The following is a 23,412-nucleotide window of genomic DNA, read 5'->3' on the forward strand; positions in this document are numbered from 1 at the left end:
GGCAGTCAAGTGGAGGAAACAAACTGACATGGGATAGTACAGGGCTGGGGCTCAGAGGGACTGTGCAGGGTGGAGGCCAAGCATGTGGGGGCAGAGATAGCTCACAATGGCCACTGGAGGCCACAGAGAATATTGCATCCTCTGGCAGCATAGGAAGGGTTGGGTGTAGACTAACGGAGGCCAGTGAGGAGCCCTGCTCAGCTTAACCAAAAGGGAGCTCCCATGAGGAAAGAGTCTGTGAAGATCAGCAGTCACATTTGTCAAGGCTCATCTAGTGGCCAGGAGCAGACTAAGCAAGATAGCCGGAGCAGAGGGGAACAGGATGCCTGCGGCTCTCTCCTGCTTGCTCCCAGGGCTGTTTGCACATGACCGATTTGTTCCCACTAAGAGTTTGAGCTCTTCTACCCCCGGCAGACAACAAAATGTGAGGCATTAAGGGCCCTCAGAGTCTAGGGGCATCCACCAGCTGTGGCAGCCAGGTACCCTCCACTGTCATGTACAAAAGGTACATACAGGCCTTGTCATTGTCACCAGCCACTGCCACAGCCCCTCCCCACCCCTACTCCTCTCCCCTCTTGGGGAAAGAAATAGCAGGGGCTGGCCTGCCCATCCATGACAGGGGACTGACAGTGGACATGCTCCCAAAGAACACTTGAAAGAGCTCACACCTCCCCCCTCCATGAAAGAGCCAGTGTCCCTTAATTTTCCTGAAGACAATTCAGTGGCAGGAGGGTCTCAGACGAGCCATGGTTTCGGGGAGGCTGCACTGGGTGGGATGCAGGGAGGGGAGAGTCAAATCCAGTTTGAGACTGACATTTCAATAAGCAGAAAGAAGACACTTCTGAAACCTGCCCTCTGAGGACAATACTATGATTATCCCCATTTTATAGATGAGGAGACTGAGGTCCAAGTTCGCACAGCTAGTGAGTGTGGGAGCTGGGATTTGAGCCTGGGTTGTCTCCAGGGCCTGGACTTCTAGCTTGCACATCTATCACCTCACTGGGTTCAGATTGGGGAAAAGAAATTCCCTTGGGGAGGGTCTCACCTCCCTTCTTTCTGTCAGTTTCTAAGGAGGCTTTCTTCCTTTGACCAAAATTAAATTATCTGGATCCTGAAGCTTGTAAATATATGAAACTAATGCAACCTGCTACTTATGCCAGAGTTTAAACATCAATGCAAAATGCCACATTTGAAAGAAAGCATGTGTTTGACTCTTAGCAGGATATTTCTAGAAAGATCAGGGAGTGACTTGAATTTGGGCACCAGCCTCCAGCCAAGTTCTCCATGGTTGTCTGTTTTTGCTGAGGGGGCAGCTCCCTGTGGGTCTGAGCAGGGCAGAGCTGCTGCCCTGGCCCCCAGGTTGCCTGAAAAATGCCCACCCTCCTTCCCCACTGACTGCTGCCAGCACACATTAGGTGTCTCACCTGAGGTCAGAGGAGCTGTGACCCTTTCGGCCCCCTTTAGGCTATGGCCCAGGACACTTAGGTCATTTGGCCAAGGCCACACAGGTGACGAGTGGCTGACTCTGGACAGCAATCTGAGGCAGCTAGAACTCTTCAGGACAGTATCTGCTGGATCCCACGACATTGCCTCAGGAGATACAGCTGCCTGGCTCTGGAAGCCGTCAAAGGCACAGTACACACATGTGGACGCAGCTTTGATATTTGACAGATTCTGCTTCTCCTTTCAGTGAAAGTGAAAGTAGCTCAGTTGTGTCCAACTCTCTGCAACCACAAGGACTATAGAGTCCATGGGATTCTCCAGGCCAAAACACTGGAGTGGATAGCCTTTCACTTCTCCAGGGAATCTTCCCAATCCAGGGATTGAACCCAGGTCTCCTGCATTGCAGGAGGATTCTTTACCAGCTGAGCCACAAGGGAAGCCCAAGGGCACTGGAGTGGGTAGCCTATCCATTCTCCAGTGGATCTTCCCCATCCAGGAATGGAACCAGGGTCTTCTGCACTGCAGGCTGATTTTTTACTGAGCTATGAGGGCTCAAAGTTTGTCTTAAGAAGAGCCTATCTTGAGCTGCAGGGAACTATGTGCAGAGCTCCTAATTTTTAGCTTAGAGATGAGGTCTGACAATTCACATTTTTAACAACTCCAGAGACACGGGTGTGCTCCAAAGATTGAGAACAGTGGCTCCCAAGGCAGGTGTGCAGGTGGCCTGGGGAAATCTCAGGAAGTGATCCAGGCCAGCTCGTCAGGCTTAGGTCCTGGGGCATGAAGGTCACTGAAGGATGTGCACTGATTTCAAATTCATTTCATTAGAAAGTTTGACTGTTGGTGTGCTGCTTACTCCTCAAATTGAATTTCATCATTTACAGACATATGAGTTGTCCCTGTAAGATGCCAGCATGCTTGGTCAGAATATAGGATTCTTTGACTATGGTCACTTGGCTAATATTTTGCTGAATGTGTATGGGTGTGTCTGTGTGTTTATTGTAAGCAGAATTCGTCTATTTTCCTTTTCCATCCTATTATTAGGGAGTCTTCCTTCTTTTCCTAGTGTCTGGAAAGTATTGTTTTTGTCAGATTGGAATCGTTTCTTTGGATGGTTGATAGAGTTCACTACTGAAATCATCTTTGCCTGCAAGTTTTGTGTTGGGGAGGGGCGAGTATATCAGTCAGGGTTCAACCAGAATCAGTAGGAGATGTATAAAGAGATGTAGTGTCAGTAATTGAGGGCTGGCGAGGAAGCCTAGAATCTGTAGCGCAGGCTGTGAGGAAGGACAGGCTAGAACTTTCTGGCAGGAGCTGAAGCTCTACTCTTAGGGCTTTTCAATGGATTGAATCAGGCCCACCCAGATTATCCAGGATAATCTCCTTTAAAGTCTACTGATTATGGGCTTTAATCACACTTATAAAATATATTCACAGCAACAACTAGAAGGGTGACTGAGTAACAGGCTACTATAGCCTAGTCAAAAATAAAATCAGCCATCATGGGGTGGGGAAACTTTTAAATGCTCATCCCATTGTTAAACAGTTATAAGGCTATTTGGACGTTTCTAAGTTGCATTATTTCTATGAATTGTATTTTATTTCAAACTTTCTGTTTTTGCTCATATTTCTTATTATCGTTTAAAGTTCATAGCATTTATAATTACAGTCTCCATTCCATTCCTGTACCTTCTGTCTTCTTTCTTGATTAATCTCACCAAAGTTTTGCTACTTTTCAAACAATAAAATATTGGTTTTGTTCACCCTCTGTATTGATTGTTTTTCATTAATTTCTGTATCTTCGTTCATTCACTTTTTGGGGGGAGGGCAGTTATTTTCTTTTTCTAATTTCTTGAGAGGGATACTTAGCTCATTAATGTTAGCCTTTTCTTTTATAACCACACATATTTGTGGTTAATATTTTCCCCTAAGCACAACCTTGAATGTATCCCACAAATTTTGATATGTAGTATTTTCCCTATCAAAACATTCAGTATATTTTCAACTTTTATTATGATATTTTGACCTATAGTTATATAGAAGCATGTTGCTTCATTTCCAAACAGGATGTGGGTGAAAATGTCAAGATAGGAATTTGGGAGTAACATTATTCAACTCATAGCCCTTGATAGTGGTTGGGATATACTTTTATATCCTCTTTCCCTGGTCCCTACACCCAGCTTCAATAAGGGTCAAAGAAATATACATATTCAACTTTAATAGACAAGGTCAAATAGTCTTCTAAAGTTCTTGTACCCATTAAGCCTCCCTCTAGCCATGCATGAGAGTTCTAGTTGCCCTCACATCCTTGACAACATTTGGCATTCTCTGTTTTTTAAAAATTCTAGATCAGTTCAGTTCAGTCACTCAGTCATGTCCAGCTCTTTGCGACCCCATGGACTGTAGCACACCAGGCCTACCTGTCCATCACCAACTCCCAGATCCTATTCAAACTCATGACCATCTAGTCGGTGTTGCCATCCAACCATCTCATCCTCTGTCATCTCCTTCTCCTCCTGCCTTCAATCTTTCCCAGTATCAGGGTCTTTTCCAATGAGTCAGTTCTTCACATCAGGTGGCCAAAATATTGGAGCTTCAGCTTCAGCATCAGTCCTTCCAATGACTATTCAGGACTGATTTCCTTTAGGATTGATTGGTCGGATCTCCTAGATCTCATAGTTTTAATTTGCGTTTTCTGAGAACTAATGAGACTGACCACCACACAAAACAACGGTGTGTCCTGATGAACAGAAATTCATTTGCATGTAGTTTTATCTTTAGAATTTTACAGAGGGTGAATGCAGTATTTGGTGAGAGGATCCTTACAGAAATAATTAGGGAAAAATGAGGTAGTTACAGAGGGTCCTAGTCCAATACGGCTTCTTAAAAGAAGAGGAGATGAGGACCCAGACACACACAGAAGAAAGATCGCGTGAGGATACAAGGAGAAGTTGAGTGAGAGAAGCCAGACGTGTAAGAGCATATACTGTGTGGTTTCATTTATGTCAAACATAAAAATGGGAAAACCTAATGTCTGCTACTAGACAGCAAGAGAGGGGTTCCCCTCAGGGAGGTAGTGCCTAGGAGAGGACCTGGCAGATAGGCTTCTGGGGTGCTGGCCAGATTCTGTTTCTTGACCTGGGTGCTTTTGCATAGATAATGTTCTTTATGTGAGCTGACATCAAGCTGCACATTTATGTATGGTCTGCATATTCATTTTAGGGTCTATTTCACTTCTATACAAAGTAAGAAAACCACAAAGGCACCAAACTTGGAGTTTTGGGTTTTATTTTTTTTAATAATCTGAAGGATTGGAAGATAATTAGCAGGAATGGCCTTCCTTTCTTTGTTACTGGACAGCATCAGCTTTTTATTTTTTTTTCCACTGATGGTGTCACAGGGCACCTTGTTGGGATACACACGTGAGGGATTGGCAAGAGCAGAACCACCTGGTGCACAGAGCCCCTGGTTGTTGGGTGGGGAATAAAAGGGAGCCTGCATGGAGTCAGGGAGACCTGGTTAATCCATGGCAGAGTCCAAGTTAGGACTCCAGCCCCATCCTGGACTCCATGTATCACAGCATGCCCCCTGTCTAGTCTTCGGGGCCCTCAGTGCAGTGGGGACAGTGCCAGCCCTACCACTCCTTGTGTCCAGTGGGCCTTGGTCTGAGTTTCTCCCCACTGTGACTTGGGGTAGGCTCCTGACTCACAGCCTCACAAGCAGCTACTTGCCCAGCTCAAGTACTGCTTGCCGCTGAGGTTGTGAATATAAAGGTCAGGGGAATTCTCTTTGGGCTCTACAAGTCAGGAGGTGCATAGGCCCTGAGGGTCGCAGAGGCCTACAGGGCAATCCTGTGGGATACTTGAAGGTACGTGTGAGTGTCTGCAGGCTATAAGACATTTCAGGGCTGTGTGGTTCTCTCTCTCTCTCTCCCTCACAGACACAGACACACACACACACATGCTTAATCACAGAAACCATTAGGGTCACCCGTGCTTGATTGGCTAAGCGTGCCCACAGCTGGCTGTTTTCTGAAGCCCATGGAGCTGAGCGGGGAATGGGGCCTCCCAGACTGCTGCTCTGGGGATGGTTGTGAAAGGCACAACATGTTACCACAAGATGAAGCTCACAGCTCAGCAGTCACCAGACTTCGCTTGTGGCTAGATCCGGGCACACAATGGAGATGATGTCACTAGAGCTTCACGTTATTTCATCCAATTAACTGAGAGTTAATTAGTATGTCCGGAGTGCTTTGAAGCTGAAGGGCGCTGTTTATTCACGACTGGGGTGGAAGCAGTGAGCTGAGAGGCAGCACCAGGAGCATGGACAGTGGAATGGGAAGATGGGCCAGGTTTCTGCCCCTGACTGGCTGTGAGGTTACTAGGAGACAGGTGTCAAAGTGTTTGTAGGAGTGTTCTGAAGCTGCCACAATAAAGTGCCACCCATGGTGGGAGTAAGAGGGGAGCTTAAAACAACACACATTTATCTTCTCAAAGTTCTGGAGGCCAGAAATCTGACATCAAGGTATATGCTGGGCCATGCTCCTTCAGAAACCTCTTGGAGAGAATCCTTCCCATGTCTTCCAGCTTCTGGTGGCCCCAGGCTTTCCTTGGCTTGTGGCTGCATCCCTCCCACCCTCTGCCTCCATATCCACATGGCAGTCTGTGTCTCTCCTCTCCTCATTAGGGCATCATCTTATTGCATTAGGGTCCCCCTGAGTGCCCTCATCTCAACCTGCCCTACCAAGACCCCATTGCCATGTCAGGTCATGTTCAGAGGTACTGGAGGTTAGGGAGGAACACAGTGGCCCTTGAATGCTTCATTCTTATGACTTTCCCTCCCTTGCTACTTCCCTCAGCATAGGCTTCTACAAGGAGCTGGACAGAAGACTCTAGGAGGGGATTATCATTGTAATAGGTATTCTTTCATGAAAAGGCTTTTCTTCTTAGACCAATCTCAACCATCCCTGAGTGTTGGCCCCTTATCTGAGCAATGAAGGGGCTGACCTAGGTGCCCTCACTCAGTTACAGATCCTAGAGGAGAAAGCTTGGCCAACTGGGTGCTGGAGTCTGGCCCCAGAAGACTGCTACACGGAGCCTGGCTCTTCCCAGGCAGTCCTAGGCCAACTAGGATTCATGAAACATGGTCCTGGAGAATTTCCTCAGCCCTGGGTCATGCCTGTTTTCTCATTACTGTGTTGCTTGGTTTTCATGCCTGTGGCCTCCTATAGCAGAGGCCTCCTCTGGCTGATACCCCAGGAAGTTTCTGCCTCCCCTTCAGTTCCATTTAGCTCAGCTCTATGGAGCACTCACGCTGAGGTGGGGAGAGGTAGGCTCCATGGGGCTGGCACGACAGGGGTCACAGGGAGCTTCTGAGCAGGCCCTGTCTTGGAGGACTCTTTAGTCTAGGGGGACACAGGGAGAAGAGCCAGGAATCTTGGGCTAGAGCCATTGGTGGAGGAAGCAGGCACAGGGGGAGCTTCAATTGGCCAGGCTGCTGGCCCAGAAGAGACTTGTAGGAGTTAGCCAGCAAAGGGGACAGGAGGCATTTTAGGGAGGGGCCCTTACATGCTGCTATGGGTCTCCCAGTCCAGGGAGAGTCCCTCTAATGATGCTTGGCTGTAGATGTCAGAAGTTCTCTTGGGACCCTCCACACTGAAAATAGCCACTCAACATTCAGCAGTCTGAGCCAGAACTGGATTTGGAATAGGGAGTAATCTGGCAGTCATGTTAACAGGACAGGGACCTCTGGAGCCCTTGAGCTGCAGTGGCACAGGGCGCCATCTCCCATCTCAGAGCCATGGGACCTTGGGGCTTGTCCCTACCTCTCTTGCAGGGCCAAGTCTCTATAGGCTTGGTCTCGGTACCACCGGGGCTCATATTGGGAGTCCCCTCAGTTCACTGTGGCTAGATGGCCTTTGGCTGCATGGCCTTAGCTCAGCCTCTGAGCTTCTCTCTCCTGAATACTAATCCCAGCCCCAAAAGGGGCACAGAGAACATGTCCATATCCCAGTCCCTCCCCTACTAGGACATGAGGTACAGCCCCAGGATCAGAGGCCTAGTTCTGGGCCTGGAGGAAGTGCTGAATAAAGACTTGTTCACCTGGGACATTGGATTCTCAGGCCTTTCTGAACCCACCCTACAGATCCACCTACATTTCCCAGCATCTTCTAAGCCAGTGCTGTCATACTTGTGACCTCTGTACAGGTTTGACAACCATCACTTGGTGCCAAACCAGCCCAGTGAATGATCTGAATAGTATTTGGCAGACAGGGCTCCAGGGACCTAGCAGTTTGCTCAAAGCTCTTGGCCCATCAGAGGCAGGTTAGAGTGTTAGGTAGGCAGCCCTTTGGCATTTTACCAAGGGCCTCGCCTCTCTCTCCAAGCTCTGCGGGAGCTGCCGCACCCTGGATTCATGGCTGCTGAGCCTGTCAGGACTTGTCTGCCCTTTGGCCCCCTCTTCCAGATGGAGGCCTGCCACATACCAGGGCCTAGTACCTTCTCTGCTTCAATGGCCTGCTCAGCACCTTCTGTGTGCATCTACCCACAGGGCTTCAACTCTCCCTGGCCACTGTTTAAGTGAGTTGTCTCACTGTCTTGTCCTTGCATTCAGATAGAACCTCATGCTTGACTGGTTTTGGCAAACCTTAGAGGACCAGGACATTCCTGCCCCAGTGACCATCAGGCCATAGTAATCCTTTTCGGAATCCCATGTACCTCATTAGCTACCGTGATAGGTTGATTGATGGTTCCCAAAGATGTCTACATGTTGGGGAGAAAGAGATGTGGCAATGGAAGCAGAGACCTCCACTTTGAAGATGGAGGAACCAGCTACAAGTCAAAGCTTACAGGCAGCCACTGGAAGCTGAAATAGGCAAGAGAATAGATTTTCCCCCTAGAGCCTCCAAAAGCAACCACCCTGTTGGCACTTTGACTTTGTTTCAGCGTAACTGATGTTGAACTTCTGACTTCTAGAACCCTAAGAGAATAAGTTTGCATTGTTTCAAGCCACAACATGTAAATAAATGAACGTAGCTGTGTACCAAGAAAACTGTATTGACCAAAGCAGGTAACAAGAAGACTTGACACTGACTTCACAGTTTGCAGACCTCTGCTCTAGAGGAAAGGAGCATCTGAGTGGGACTCTCTGAGTAAGGGCTCTGTCTTGGTCAACTCTGTATCCCTTTGGACTTAGCAGGGAGTCTGTTAACAGTTTCTGAATTGATGGTCCCCAACCCCTGCCACACCCCCTCCATCCCATGGAGAAGAAAGCCAATGGCTTGTGCACCTACTAGTACCTGCTAGACAAGGCATCTTGCAAGAGTTGGGAGATAGGCTGTAGTATAAGACAAAAGGAGGGATACTCTTCTCTCCTTTTCTTCCCTACCTAGGTCCCTCTAGAAAATTCTCTGGGCTGAAGGAGCTAACGTGAACAAAACTCCTGGGGCTGAGTGAGAGTCAGGCCCAACAAAGGTAAGTCTAATTTGGAGTCCTCTGAAAAGGAAAGATATAAGCATCTGAATGCAGAGTTCCAAAGAATAGCAAGAAGAGATAAGAAAGCCTTCCTCAGAGATCAATGCAAAGAAATAGAGGAAAACAACAGAATGCGAAAGACTAGAGATCTCTTCAAGAAAATTAGAGATACCAAGGGAACATTTCAGGCAAAGATGGGCTCAATAAAGGACAGAAATGGTATGGACCTAACAGAAGCAGAAGATATTAAGAAGAGGTGGCAAGAATACACGGAAGAACTGTACAAAAAAGATCTTCATGACCAAGATAATCATGATGGTGTGATCACTCACCTAGAGCCAGACATCCTGGAATGTAAAGTCAAGTGGGCCTTAGAAAGCATCACTATGAACAAAGCTAGTGGAGTTGATGGAATTCCAGTTGAGCTATTTCAAATCCTGAAAGATGATGCTGTTGAGGTGCTGCACTCAATATGCCAGCAAATTTGGAAAACTCAGCAGTGGCCACAGGACTGGAAAAGGGCAGTTTTCATTCCAATCCCAAAGAAAGGCAATGCCAAAGAATGCTCAAACTACCACACAATTGCACTCATCTCACACACTACTAATGTTCAAAATTCCCCAAGCCAGGCTTCAGCAATATGTGAACTGTGAACTTCCAGATATTCAAGATGGTTTTAGGAAAGGCAGAGGAACCAGAGATCAAGTAGCCAACATCCGCTGGATCATCGAAAAAGCAAGAAAGTTCCAGAAAAACATTTATTTCTGCTTTATTGACTATGCCAAAGCCTTTGACTGTGTGGATCACAAGAAACTGCAGATAATTCTGAAAGAGATGGGAATACCAGACCACCTAACTTGCCTCTTGAGAAACCTATATGCAGGTCAGGAAGCAACAGTTAGAACTGGACATGGAACAACAGACTGGTTCCAAATAGGAAAAGGAGTACGGCAAGGCTGTATATTGTCACCCTGCTTATTTAACTTACATGCAGAGTACATCATGAGAAACACTGGGCTGGAAGAAACACAAGCTGGAATCAAGATTGCCGGGAGAAATATCAATAACCTCAGATATGCAAATGACAAAAGTGAAGAGGAACTAAAAAGCCTCTTGATGAAAGTAAAAGAGGAGAGTGAAAAAGTTGGCTTAAAGCTCAACATTCAGAAAACAAAGATCATGGCATCTGGTCCCATCACTTCATGGGAAATAGATGGGGAGACAGTGGAAACAGTGTCAGACTTTATTTTTGGGGGCTCGAAAATCACTGCAGATGGTGATTGCAGCCATGAAATTAAAAGACGCTTACTCCTTGGACGGAAAGTTATGACCAACCTAGATAGCGTATTGAAAAGCAGAGACGTTACTTTGCCAACAAAAGTCTGTCTAGTCAAGGCTATGGTTTTCCCAGTAGTCATGTATGGATGTGAGAGTTGGACTCTGAAGAAAGCTGAGTGCCAAAGAATTGATGCTTTTGAACTGTGGTGTTGGAGAAGACTCTTGAGAGTCCCTTGGACTGCAAGGAGATCCAACCAGTCCATCCTAAAGATCAGTCCTGGGTGTTCTTTGGAAGGAATGATGCTGAAGCTGGAACTCCAGTACTCTGGCCACCTCATGCGAAGAGTTGAATCATTGGAAAAGACTCTGATGCTGGGAGGGATTGAGGGCAGGAGGAGAAGGGGATGACAGAGGATGAGATAGCTGGATGACATCACCAACTCGATGGACGTTGAGTCTGAGTGAACTCCAGGAGTTGGTGACGGACAGGGAGGCCTGGCATGCTGCAGTTCATGGGGTCGCAAAGAGTCGGACATGACTGAGCGACTGAACTGAACTGAACTGAAACCATCAACTAGGCAATGCTTGTGAAAAGAGGTGGATGCTGGTGATGGAAGGTTGTAGTGTCTCCATTCCTAAACACCTATTTGTGTTCATTGGGCCCTTCACTTTGGAAAGCTGAGATGAGAACCTGTGTCCCTTGAATCTACAGCGTAATGTTGGGTGCACTGGCCTGGGGAACTGGGAGCAGTGCTCAGTGCCCTTGCCTGAGGCTTCCCCAGGTGGTCAATGTGGGTATTACTGCCTTTCTCATCTCAATGCCCATGAGTCTAGTAACAACTACTGATCACCTTCTCAGCTATGGTTCCCTCATAGCTCAGTTGGTAAAGAATCTGCCTGCAGTGCAGGAGACCCTGGTTTGATGCCTGGGTCAGGAAGATTCCATGGAGAAGGGATAGGCTACCCACTCTAGTATTCTTGCCTGGAGTATTCCATGGACTATACAAAGAGTTGGACTCTACTGAGTGGCTTTCACTTTTCTCAGAAGTAAGTACCACCCAGGACTTCAGGGACAGAGAAATGCATCAAAAGCCCCTGGCCCCTGGCTCAGAAGAGAATGGGCAGCTAAGGCCATGAGTACTGTATGATTGAGGAAGGGCTTTGATGGCATGTAGGGCAGGCTCTGTGGGAAGCCAGAAGAGAGACATCTTCATGGGGAAGAAAATGATGTTGGAGGTGAGGGTTGAAAGCAGAGGCTGCAGGCCCAGTTGTGCAGGGGAGTGGTACTCAGGAGCACAAGGAGCTGCAAGCCTAACCTTCTGGAGTTGGTGGAGGGACAGAAGGTGGGGGAGGTCACAGAAAGAGGCATTTCAGTTCAGTAGAAGGGATAGCTTCTAACACCAGGCTGTCTCACCCAGCAAGCAGAGAAGAGGCCAAGAGCTCCTGTCAGCAGGTAGAAATGCACACCATAGTTTGGAGGGTTGTGGCCAAAGGCCTGAACCATTCCTGCACTGTCTGCTGAGCCAGCCTCTGCCTTGGTTCCAGTCTTTCCCCAGTTTGGAGTCAGGGACCCCACAGATGGTGGAGCTGGCCATAGGCAGCCCCTGTCCCAGGCACACACTCTGGCCTCTGCCCCCTTGGCTTGTCCACTTTGGACCCTCCGTCCAAATCAGGCTTCTCTACAGCTGTTGGCCCCCTTCCCCACTGGCTTGAATTCTGTGTCGGGCCACAGTCATGTTTCAAAAGCTGATAATGGCTATGTGCCTCACCTGCCAAAAGACACACACTCACAGATGCCCAAAAGGCTGCATCCAATTTATGGGGTTCACAAGACCTCCCGAATCCACACAAGAATGCCAGGCCTGGAACCTCTGCTCCAACTAGGCCCGCTGGCTGCCCTGTTCCCCGCTCCTTGGGCTGCTTCCTTTGCTTGCAGCTGTCATTCTAGGATGCCAGGCCAGGTAGGTGGTGACCCGTTTCCTGAGCTCCGCTCTCCACTGTGGGGACACTAGTTGGCTCTGCCTGCAAGGAGCTCTAGGCCTGGGTGGGGAGAGCAGAGGAAAGACAATTTCCAGTGAGGAGAATCAGGGTAGCGTGCATGACAGGGGCAGAGAAGATTGGCTGCAGCATGGCAGGTGTCAAGCCAGGGGGAGAAGCTGGCAAGGTGGGCTGGGCACAGGCTGTTATGGATAGGTCACAGAATGGATTCAGGAGAAAACTGGGCCCCACTAAAGTGTTTTGGCAGCAGACAGACAGGGTGTAGATCTGTTTTAGGGGAGGACACCTGGATGGGTGTAGAGTCTGGACCAAAGCAGGCAGACAGATCAGCTCGCCGTCCCAGTATATCTGACCCAGGTATGGATGAGCCAGGGGCAGAACTAGGTCAGCCTGGCTGGGGAGGGGAGAGGGCCTGAAATGAGAGAGCTCTCCAATGGACATGAGGCACTGGGTCTGTAGCTGTTCCCAAGCTTGGAAACAAGGGCCTTCCCTCAGGCCCGATTCTGCAGACAGGTGCCACGGGGGAGAGGCACAGACTGGGTCAGTTACCCTGGGGTCATTTTGGGGATGTGTGCTCCAAGGCTATGGTGGCAGGAAAGAAAACAGGATGGTGAGGTGGGCATGTTCAGCCTTACAGGGGCTGAGGTGAGGTTCTAGCTGGACTCACTGACCTGCTGGGAGACTTCAGTGGTTCAGAACCAAAGGCGGGGCTTGTGAAACAGAATCAGTTCTTTGGTGGGCCCCCACTTTCTGACAAGTCCCCAGGGGTGTGCGGAGCCCATGGTTCCCTGGTGGTCACACTTTCCCCAAACAGGTGGGGGCCCAGAGCATTTTGGTCCTCGGTGCTCCTCAGTGAGGTCCACCACCTTCAGTCTTCCTGGCCTGCAACCTTCCTTCCAGTGGCTCCAAAAGTGGAGTCTTCCATTCTGTGCTCTGGCCTTCTCCTCCCTCTCACCCAGCAGAAGAATCCTACAGCAAGCTGACTCCTTTTCAGGGCCTTCCACCAAGACTCCATTTCTAGTTCCATAGATGGCTGCATCACTGCTTGAAGTGTTACTTCCTATCTGCGCTCCTAGGCTCTTTTTAGGGTGGCTAGAATGTTGGTGGCTTCTTGCCCCACTGCTTGAACTGTCAATGATTTCCCAGGCTGATAAGATAAAGTTTACCCAACCTCTTTAGCTTGACCAAACTTCTACTAGGGCTTCCCTGACAGCTCAGTTCATAAAGAATCTGCCTACAATGCAGGGGACCCCATTTTGATTCCTGAGTTGGGAAGATCCGCTGGAGAAAGGATAGGCTACCAACTCCAGTATTCTTGGGCTTCCCTGGTGGCTCAGCTGGTAAATAATCTTCCTGCAATGCATTAGACCTGAGTTCAATCCCTGGGTTGGGAAGATCCCCCGGAGAAGGGAAAGGCTACCCACTTCAGTATTCTGGCCTGGAGAATTCCATGGATTGTATAGTCCATGGGGTCGCAAAGAGTCAGACACGACTGAGCAACTTTCACTTTCAAACTCCTACTGCTCCGTGTTCCTCGAAGTCACAGGACACTTCCATACTTCAGAGACACAACACACTGCTAATGAAACTATGACAAACCAATGCCCGTGAACCCGACCTTTTACCTTGAAACACCATCTAGGGGCCTGTACCCAGTGACTCTTTAACCTACACGTTCTTGGCTGGAAGCCATGTATCCCTCCTCAGAACTTACACCACCTGGTCTTATTTCCTGCCTTGTATTACAGGGCCTTCTGAATGTATCTTAATTCCTCTATTCTAAGTGCCTTAGGCCAAAGATCTGTCTTATTTCTGTCTGTGTTCCCTCATCCTAGCAGTTCAGTTTTCCCCTAGGTTTGGATGAAGTTTGTATCACACACTGCACGGCATGTACAATACCTTCAGTTTATTCCAATCTCCCCAAGTGCCTCCCCACCCTTGGACAGAGGTAGAGGAAACAAAACAAAACAAAACAAAACAGATGTCTTTAAGATTACATTTCAATGAGTCTAAGAAGAAACCAGGTTCTGTAAGAACAACAGAAAATAAAGAACGCTGATTATGTGCTGATTTTTGAGAACTGTCCTAAAGGGTTCTGTGAGCATGAGCTGTGAGGAAATAGCCCTTTCTGTATCATCTCCAAGCAGATAAAGGAGAGGCTCTTCTCTCTGACCTTTCCCATGGCTTCCTGTCCACCTGCCCTGTGTCCCACCTTGCCATTAAAAGGACAAGAAGGCTCTGTGGATGATAAGAAAGGAATACACAAAAGAATGCTTTATGAAAAATAACGCAAGCAGGCACAGCAGCTGTACCTGAGAGAGAACTCGGGAGCATGCAAGGAGGTGAACAACCAGCAGTCTTTCCCCCATGGGGATTGGGGGTTTATAGTTGTTCTAGCTTTCTAAGCTTTTTCTCTCAACTCTGTGTCTCTTTGAAATGTACATTTGATGCCTCACATAACTTCTGCTTTTCTCTAGGGTATTTGTCATCTGTGGCTCCTTGAACAGTCTGCATGGAAATAAATCTAGGACCCCCTCCTCAATCAGCAAATGGCTGTTTCTTCCCTACAGCTTCTTCGGTTATGCACAGGGGACACTGGAATGATTAAGGAACCCAGGGGCGGAGAGAACACAAAACACTTCGAATAGGAAGCTGCTGCCCTGTTTTAAGAAATCGATATCCGGTCCCACGAAGATGTGTCTGCTAATTTAACTGTCCTCTTGGTCATGGAAGGGTGGATGTGCTGTCATCAAACTGGCTGGGGGAGACCTAAGCTAAGAAGACAATCACTGGAAGGAGGTTAGTTTATTGGTCTCCAGGGGAGAGAGTTATCAGCTAGGGAATGCATCGAAGGGCCAGGGCTGGGGGCACCTCACATGACCTTGCGCAGGTGATGAAAGCTCCGCACGGTCTTGTCCACAGCGTCATCCATGGTGACCAGCGGCCGGTAGCCCATGAGTTTTTTGGCTTTCTCGCAGCTGTAGTAGTGGAACGTGCCAGCCAGTGCGACCCGCATGGGTGTGAAAGTGGGCTGAAGCTGGATGACAGGACTGATCACCATCACCAGGAGGGACACAAGGAGGGCTAGATAGTAGGCCAGCCAGTAGGGGATGTGGTATGTGGGGGCCTCGTAATTGAGGCCTGTCAGGATTCGGGACAGGAAAGTCCAGAAGGGGATGGGCTCGTCGTTGGTAATGTGAAAAGCCTGCAGAGAGAACAGAAATTAGGAACTGCTTCCCAGCAGTGTGGGTAGCGGGCCATGCTTGGAGCTCAGCTGCAGCCTGCTGGCTCAGCCAAGACCAATATTTTGAGAAGCCAGAGGCCGCTCCCTGCCTGCCCACCCCAGTTCCTCCGCAGGGAAGCTTAAAAGTAAGGTGGAGATTAAGCCCACACAGAGTGCAGCATTTCTCATGGTCCTCAAGTCTGCAAATGTCAGCCAGTGAGTGACAGGCCTTTTGGGTTTGCAGCTACAGGCAACTTTCCGGCGTAGTGGGGAAGGTAATGAAAGTTTAGCTGTGGGCTAGGATTTCAAGTGAAGCTTAGACTGTACTTGGGAAGGTACGTTGGTTGTTTTAATAACTGTGTTAACCATGGTAAAGGATCTTATCTTCAGATGCTATGAATGGATCATATGACCTATCTCAAACGTGCTCTCTCCTCTCGCCATGTTGAGAGTTCTGAGTCAGAAAAGGGCCGAAATCCAGGAGAGAAAAATGAGACCCCAATGGGGAGGGGATTCCAAAAGTGGGAGTGAGAAACAAGGAAGGGGGACCAAGGAGTGTGCTCTCCCATCTCTGTGTAAGAGCTGACCATCCCTTGTCAGAGGGCTTGACCATGGCCCAGTGGGATCCTAAGGTAGGTCTACCAGGAAGCAGGGTCAAAGAAGCAGTGTGCCAACAGACGGCATCACAGGGACACACAGGAGCAGGAGGGCCAGCCACTGTTGAGCAGGTGGAAGCAGGTGAATTACCTTCCCACCCAAGGCGGTGTCCCGGGAGAGGTGCTCTGCAGCCAGGATGTGTCCGTGGACCACGTTCTCCACAAAGGTAAAGTCTACCAAGTTCTTCCCGTTCCTGCAGGTGCACAAGGAATGAGTCCCCTGTGCCTGGAGCACTCAGCTGCACACCTGGCAGAGCCCCTAGGTGTGGACTCAGGGCTGCGACCCACCTTAGCAATGCCAGCCCAGGTACACCTGGGCATCCATGAAAATGTGCTGGAGGCCAGGGCTCCTGGGCCTTCAGGGCCAGAGGGATATTTAGGGGCCAACCCATGAATCTGAAAGCCCCTAGCCCTGCCTGCCCCATCCTGGCATGGCCTATGCTAGTGGTATCTTCTCTGGGCTCCAGTTTGGACAGCAGCTCTCAACTCCCTCTAGGGCACTGTGGGCTAATGCATTGCTCTGGCCTCAAGATTTCTCTACTATCTCTTTCTAGTCCTGTGGCAGGGTGGCTGAGCGAGAGGCAGGGAGGCAAGGTGGCAAAACACAGGAATAAGGGGGGAAAGAAAGGAAGAAAAGAGAATGAAGGATGGATGGATAGATGAATAGAAGGAAGGAGGGAAGGAAAGATGTACTTGGGACACAAACCACTCTCATCACCTGCAGAGGCCCAGAGGAGGAATGTTAACACCTCCTCTTGCCTTCCTAGATGCAAGGAAAGTGGAGGGCCTAGCCCTTGACCCTGGGACAATTGTTTCCCCTCTGAGCCAGTTTCCTGAATTTCCCAATACGGACACAAATATTTTTCCAGCCTGCCTGAGAGGGTTCATGGGGAAGAAATCCATGTCTCCCTGGAACCTGTGACTACCTTATCTGGAGATGAGGTCTTTGAATATATAATTAGTTAAGATAAGGTTGTGCTAGAGTAGGGTGGGCCTTAAACCTAATGACTGGTGTCCTTATAAGAGGAGGGATCTTTTGGGAAAGAGATGCAGAGAAAAGCATGTCATGTGAAGATGGAGGCTGAGATTGAAGTGACATGTCTATGAGCCAAGGGTTGCTGGCAGCCATGTGAGGCTGGGAGCAAGGCCTGGAACAGACCCCCTCAGAGCCTCCACAGGGAGCCAACCCCACCAACATCTGGATTTTGGAGTCCTGGCCTCCAGCACAGGGAGTGAATCCATTTTTGTTATTCTCCATCTCATTTCCTGTGGCAGCCACAGGAAACGGACAACAGGCAGAAGACAAGGCCACAGGAGAAAAGGGCCGATGGTGACTGACCCTTGTTTCAGGGGCCGGTGGGCATGGAGGGCAGCATGGGGCCAACTTACCCAATCACGAACTTCATCTTGCCTTTCTTGGCTGCCTCGATGAGAATGGGGACCAACTGGGGGTCCCTTGGGCCAAAAATGCCATGAGGGCGGATGGCTGTGGTCAGGAAATTCTTCTCGGGATCATGGGCACCCAGGACTACCTGCAAGAGAGCAAAGGGAGTCTGTGGGTTGCAGACACTGAAGAATTCTACACTATTTCTCTGTCCCTTTCTCTACCCCAACACCCACATCTGAAGACACAGGACAGAGAGCTGTGTCAAAGCCAGTAAGATCCAATAGAAAGGATTGGCCTTAAAGTACAGAGAAACAGGGTTTGTCTCAAAAGGAACAAAAGTTCCCAAAGATCTGTTAGGTTGTTGCTAAAAATGGAGATCGTGATGAAATGAGATGGCCCATGTCAACTCATTCTACCGCCTCACTGAGGGTTTCTACTCTATGGTGGCAAAATCCTTGCTCATGTTTCGGTCCGAGCAAATTCAAATTACTTGCCGACTGTTCACAATGATCGGAGTTACCCAAAGGGGTCTCACTTGTGTTGACTCGTTGGGTACTCTGCTGGAAATAAGGTAAGCCTCTAAATGCCTCTGGGAGGCTCTCTGTGCTCCAAGGAGCAAGGGGACAGACCCAGGACTGGAGCTTGCAAATGGCGAGGCCTCCACCTCTGCACTGAAAGGCCCTTGGGTTTCCCAGCAGATGAGCTCTTCTGGGATGTTCCAAACTGGAATAATATTAAACAGATGGGGAGGCGGGGGGTGGGGGGGGTGCTGCAGCTGGTGCTCAGACTATGCAGGGAAACTCAGGCCAATTCAGTGTTAAGCTTTGCTTCCATATGTACTGGCTATGAAAGGAAACCTCAGTGGGTGCGGTCCACTACCAACACCTGGGAGAGTCACTCACAGCTGCCCAGCTAAGGCAAGCTGCCCGTGGCTGATGACACCCACAGTCCGCAGTGTAGGGTGTCCACCCGGTAAAATTCTCCCGGATGTTAGTCCTGGAGCTGGTGAATGTCAAGAGTCCCCGTTATGTGGCCCAGACCACTGCTAAAATCAGGAGCTCCCTAGTGAAGCTGACTTGCCAAGTGGAAAACCACTTTCTCTTAAAATAAAGCAAGATCCTTCCATTGTTTGCTTTTTTTTTTTAAAGAGGAGGGGGTGCAAGAGTACTAGGAAGGTGTATTCAAATGAAAACACACTTGAGTGTTTGGCTGAATTTTGCCTGCCACTTTGGATTATCATAAAGTCTGATTTCTGGAGCAGAGGTTGAGTGCAGGCGTCTAGAGCTGCATGGCCTCAGGAAGCTTCTGAATCTCTGTGTATCAGCTGTCCTCAACTGTCTTCTGTAACCTGGTGAAGATCACAGTACCTGCCTTAAGGGGTCATCATGAAGCTTAAATGAAGCAATTCCCCGTAAAACACACAGAGTAGCGTCTGGCCATATTAGCATATTCTGTTACTGTTTTTTCTGTTATCATCTTTAGAACTGAATTTCATCCACAAATTTTATTTCACAAGTTATGTAGTTAGGCTTCAGAATACTAACATTCTATGCTTACAAACATTTTTCTTAAGAATCTAAATCCTGCAGATGTTCATGGAACTCTTTTGTCACTGACTCAACCAATTGTCAGGTACGTACTCTCTCTTGTAAGATCTTTGTCTCTGTGTAGTAGTCAATGGGTTTCATGGCGTAAGGGCGGTCTTCAGTTCCATTCTTGATGTCAACACCCTCAAAGGTGACACTGGCACTGCTGGTTAAAATGAGTTTCTAGTAGAGGAGAAAATTAGATGTAAAAAAATGAGTCAGGAATGATCACTATATAAACACCATGAAGGTCATGTAGGAAAGGAAATCAAACGGCACATATTCACTTTCTTTACTATGATGCCTTCCCTTTTCAGGCCTTCTTAAAACAATGCAAAGATCACTATCTTTTGCAGGTATGAGGATTTGAGACGCATTATGGTATGACATTCTAAAACAGTAGATTTTACATTTTCCCTCATCTTATCACAACTGAGGGACAGAAGACACTTCTGCTCCCAACTTTGGCACATCAGTATACATGCACAGGCATGGTGAAATGCTGTTTGACAGGAAGGTGCTTTACTTATGAGGGTCCCCAGCTTTCAGCTATCTGGTTAAGGGCAGGCCATCCTAAATTGAACAACATTAGTGCAAATCACATCTCTATCACTTTTATTCAATGTGGTCCTGCAAGTCCTAGCCAGCATGGTAGGATAAGGCAAACAACAAACTATTAAATATACTGATTTGAAAAGAAGAAACACAACTATCACTATTTCCAAGTGTTGGAAATGTCTATATACAAAACACTACAAACATACAGAAAATGTTAGACTTCAGCAAATTGCAGAGTACAAAATTGATACACAAAAATTAACTGTGTTTCTATGCAGTAGCAGTGGAAAATGAAAGATATTTCAATCACCAGAAGTGAGGTATATGGAATAAATTTAACAGAAGATGTACAGAACCTTTATGAAGTAAAGTCAAAGGTCTACTGAAAGGCATTAAAGAGAGAGAGAAATACATAGCAAGACTCCATATTGGAAAAGATGTCTATTCTCTCCCAAATTAGTTTTAGGTTTGATGCAATTACACTAACATTTCTAATAGGCTTTATCAAGAACTTGACAAGCTGGTTCTAAAATGTGTATGAATGAGCAAAGGGCTAGGAATAGTCAAGCAGAACAGAGTTGGGGAGTGACTTGTCCTACACTAGATACTGAGGTTCATCCTAGGGCAGGGCACAGGGGCCTGGGCACAGACAGGGCCACGAAGCACAAGAGCCGGGAACAGGCCCGCAGAGACAAGCTGGATAGGGCTCTAACCATCAGGGAAGGAACGATGGTACAGTACATGCTGCTGAGCACCCAAACATCCTCTGCTTACCTCAGAACATATACAGACAGAAATTCCTAGTGGATTAGAGACGTAAATGTGGGAAGTAACACTTTAAGCCTCTGAGAAGAAAAGCAGTCAATGATCATTTCATCTCTGTTGAGAGAGATTCCCTAAATACCACATAAAACCCTCACTTCCTACACGGCTACCCACCGAGCTATCCTGCCACTTCAGTGACTATACCAGACTGTACTGTATTTCAAGACAAAGAAATCTCAAAAACATAATGCTGTGGCAAGAACAAGTGCTTTATGAAAGAAGGCAAAAAAGGAATCAAGAAGAAAGTGGTTGACCCATTTTCTAAAAAAGACTGGTGTGACGTGAAAACATCAGCTATGTTTAATATAAGGAATATTGCGAAAACACTGGTCATGAACCAGTGGTCAAGGAACCAAATCGCATCTGATGGCCTCAAAGGTCATGTTTTTGAAGTGAGTCTTGCTGATCTGCAGAATGACAAAGTAGCATTTAAAAAATTCAAGCTAATTACTGAGGATGTTAAGGGCAAAAACTGCCTAATTTCCATGCTATGGATCTTACTTGTGACAAAACGTGCTCCATGGTCAAAAAATGGCAGACCATGACTGAAGCTCACGTTGATGTCAAGACTACTGATGGTTACTTGCTTCGTCTGTTTAGTGTGGGCTGTACTAAAAAATGCAACAATTAGATTCAGAAGATCTCTTAAGCCCAGCACCAGCAGGGTGCTTACCTTAGCTGGGCAGCTGTGAGTGACTCTCCCAGGTGTTGGTAGTGGACTGCACCCACTGAGGTTTCCTTTCATAGCCAGTACATATGGAAGCAAAGCTTAACACTGAATTGGCCTGAGTTTCCCTGCATGGCCTGAGCACTAGCTGCCCCCCATCTGTTTGCTATTACTCCATCTGGAAGAAAATGATAGAAATCATGACCTGAGAGGTGCAAGCAAATGACCTGAAAGAGGTGGTCAATAAGTTGATTCCAGATAGCGTTGGAAAAGACATAGAAAAGGCTTGCCAATCTATTTATCCGCTCCATGATGTCTTTGTTAGAAAAGTAAAAATGCTGAAGAAGCCCAAATTTGAATTGGGAAAACTCATGGAGATACATGGTAAAGGTAGGAGTTCTGGAAAAGCTACTGGGGACAAGACAGGTGCTAAAGTTGAATAAGCTGATGGATACGAGCCACCAGTTCAAGAATCTATTTAAAATGCAGATTTTTAATGGTGACATATAAAAGATCTAATTTGTGGTAAAAACAACAACAACATAATGTTGAGGGGAAAAAAAAGCAAGTTGCAGGAAGATATATTCAGTATATTATTTTTACCAAGTTTTAGAATTTCTGTGTTGGCTGTGCCACATAGCATGCAGAAGGACAGCAACGACACTGAGGATGGGTAAGGGCGGGACTGCAGCATCACTAGTAATACTGTCACCTCAATGTTGTGATGAGTGTATGGGCGCTATGTTATTCTCAGATCTTTTCTGCATGCCCAGGATGGTCGAATGAAAAACAGCAGAGTGTAATTCACAGAGCTCCAGTTAATACAGGCAACAGCAGAAAGCAGTAAGGAGTGAGATTCACAACTGTCACTTGATTTGCTACTCTACAAGTAACCAGGGGCTACTAACGTTGCTTAATAGGTGAGGAACCAGATTTGGAGAACTAAGTGATGCCTCTCTGCTAGTACCTCAGACCAGAGAAGGAACAATTTCCACCATAATGTAGCTTGCTGCATTGTTATAAACCCTGGTTCTCTGGATCATCATAATGGGTACCAGCCACTAGCAAAACAGCGCCCCTATCAGCCAAGCCCCTGATGCTTGGGGCAGTGACAGTGACATACGCCACAGATGCCTTGCGAACAAGAGAAGAAAGCTGTTGACCAGCTTCTGGTGTCATCAGTTGGCACAATAAGAACAGGCAACGTCTGGAAAAATATATGACAGTTCCTTAAGACAGTAACAATGATCCTGTATGCAAGGCAGCAAAAGAGACACAGATGTAAAGAACAGACTTTTGGACTCTGTGGGAAAAGGCGAGGGGGATGATTTGAGAGAATAGCATTGAAACATGTATATTACCATAAGTAACATATGACCAATAAAGGTCGATGCATGAAGCAGGGCACTCAAAGCCGCTGCTCTGGGACAACTCAGAGGGATGAAGTGGGGAGGGAGGTGGGAGGGGGGTTCAGGATGGGAGACACATGTGCACCCATGGCTGATTCATGTCGATGTATGGCAAAAACCATCACACTATTGTAAAATAACTATCCTCCAATTAAAATAAATAAATTTATTTTTTTTAAAAAAGCTTAAACACAGAATTACTATATGATCCAGGAATTTCACTCCTGGATATTTACCCCAAAGAAGTGAAAACAGAAAGTGGAGCAGATTACTTGCATAAACATGTTCACAACAGCATGATTCACAATAGTCAAAACAGCCCAGGAATCTACCAAGGGATGAATGAAGAAACAAAATGCAGCATAGCCCTCCAATAGGCTGTTATTCAGGCTTAAAAAGAAGGAAATTTTGATCCTATTACAGCATGAATGAACCTGGAAGGTGTTATGCCAAGTAAAGTAAGTCAGACACAAAAGGGCACGTGTTGTATGATTGCACTTGTGTGGGGTCCTTAGAGGAGTCAAATTCATAGAGACAGACAGCAGGATGATAGGTGCCAGGAGCAGGGAGAGGGGGAGTTAGTATTTAATTGGTATAGATTTCAGCCTCCTTAGGAAGATAGGAAGATGAAAAGGTTCTGGAGATGGATGATGGTGGTGGTTGACAGCAGTGTGAATGTGCTTAATACCACTGAACTGTACACTTAAAAATGGTTAAAATGGTAAATTTTATGTTTTATATATATTATCTATATTAAAAACATGTTTTTTAAAGCATAACAAAAAACACAGCAATTTCTAAATTTTGTCACCCTTTAACCAAAGACTAATAAGGCTTAGGGTCTTCATATGGTTTGCTCAGCAGCTCCCAGGTCGAAATTTTAGGCTCTTTGCAACACTTAAGGAAGCAG

General features: G+C 47.3%; 1 protein-coding gene and 1 pseudogene across 3 annotated transcripts in view; one reads left to right on the forward strand and one right to left on the reverse strand.

The window, feature by feature from the left end:
• Window positions 1-14,077: 14,077 nt before the first annotated feature.
• Window positions 14,078-23,412, reverse strand: part of NSDHL (NAD(P) dependent steroid dehydrogenase-like) — a 28,405-nt gene continuing 19,070 nt past the window's right edge. For all 3 annotated transcript variants that reach the window (XM_027962941.3, XM_027962940.3, XM_042242572.2), the window contains 4 exons: window positions 19,098-19,226; window positions 17,460-17,602; window positions 16,162-16,264; window positions 14,078-15,396 (listed from right to left, as the gene is read on the reverse strand). In XM_027962941.3, coding sequence (XP_027818742.1) covers window positions 15,064-15,396; window positions 16,162-16,264; window positions 17,460-17,602; window positions 19,098-19,226 — 708 coding nt within the window. In that variant the 3' untranslated portion in view covers window positions 14,078-15,063. The remainder of the gene's footprint in view (window positions 15,397-16,161; window positions 16,265-17,459; window positions 17,603-19,097; window positions 19,227-23,412) is intronic.
• Window positions 19,288-21,575, forward strand: LOC105605667 (small ribosomal subunit protein eS1-like; annotated as a pseudogene).

Source organism: Ovis aries, chromosome X (genome assembly GCF_016772045.2).
Source record: "Ovis aries strain OAR_USU_Benz2616 breed Rambouillet chromosome X, ARS-UI_Ramb_v3.0, whole genome shotgun sequence".
NCBI classification, from domain to species: Eukaryota; Metazoa; Chordata; class Mammalia; order Artiodactyla; family Bovidae; genus Ovis; species Ovis aries.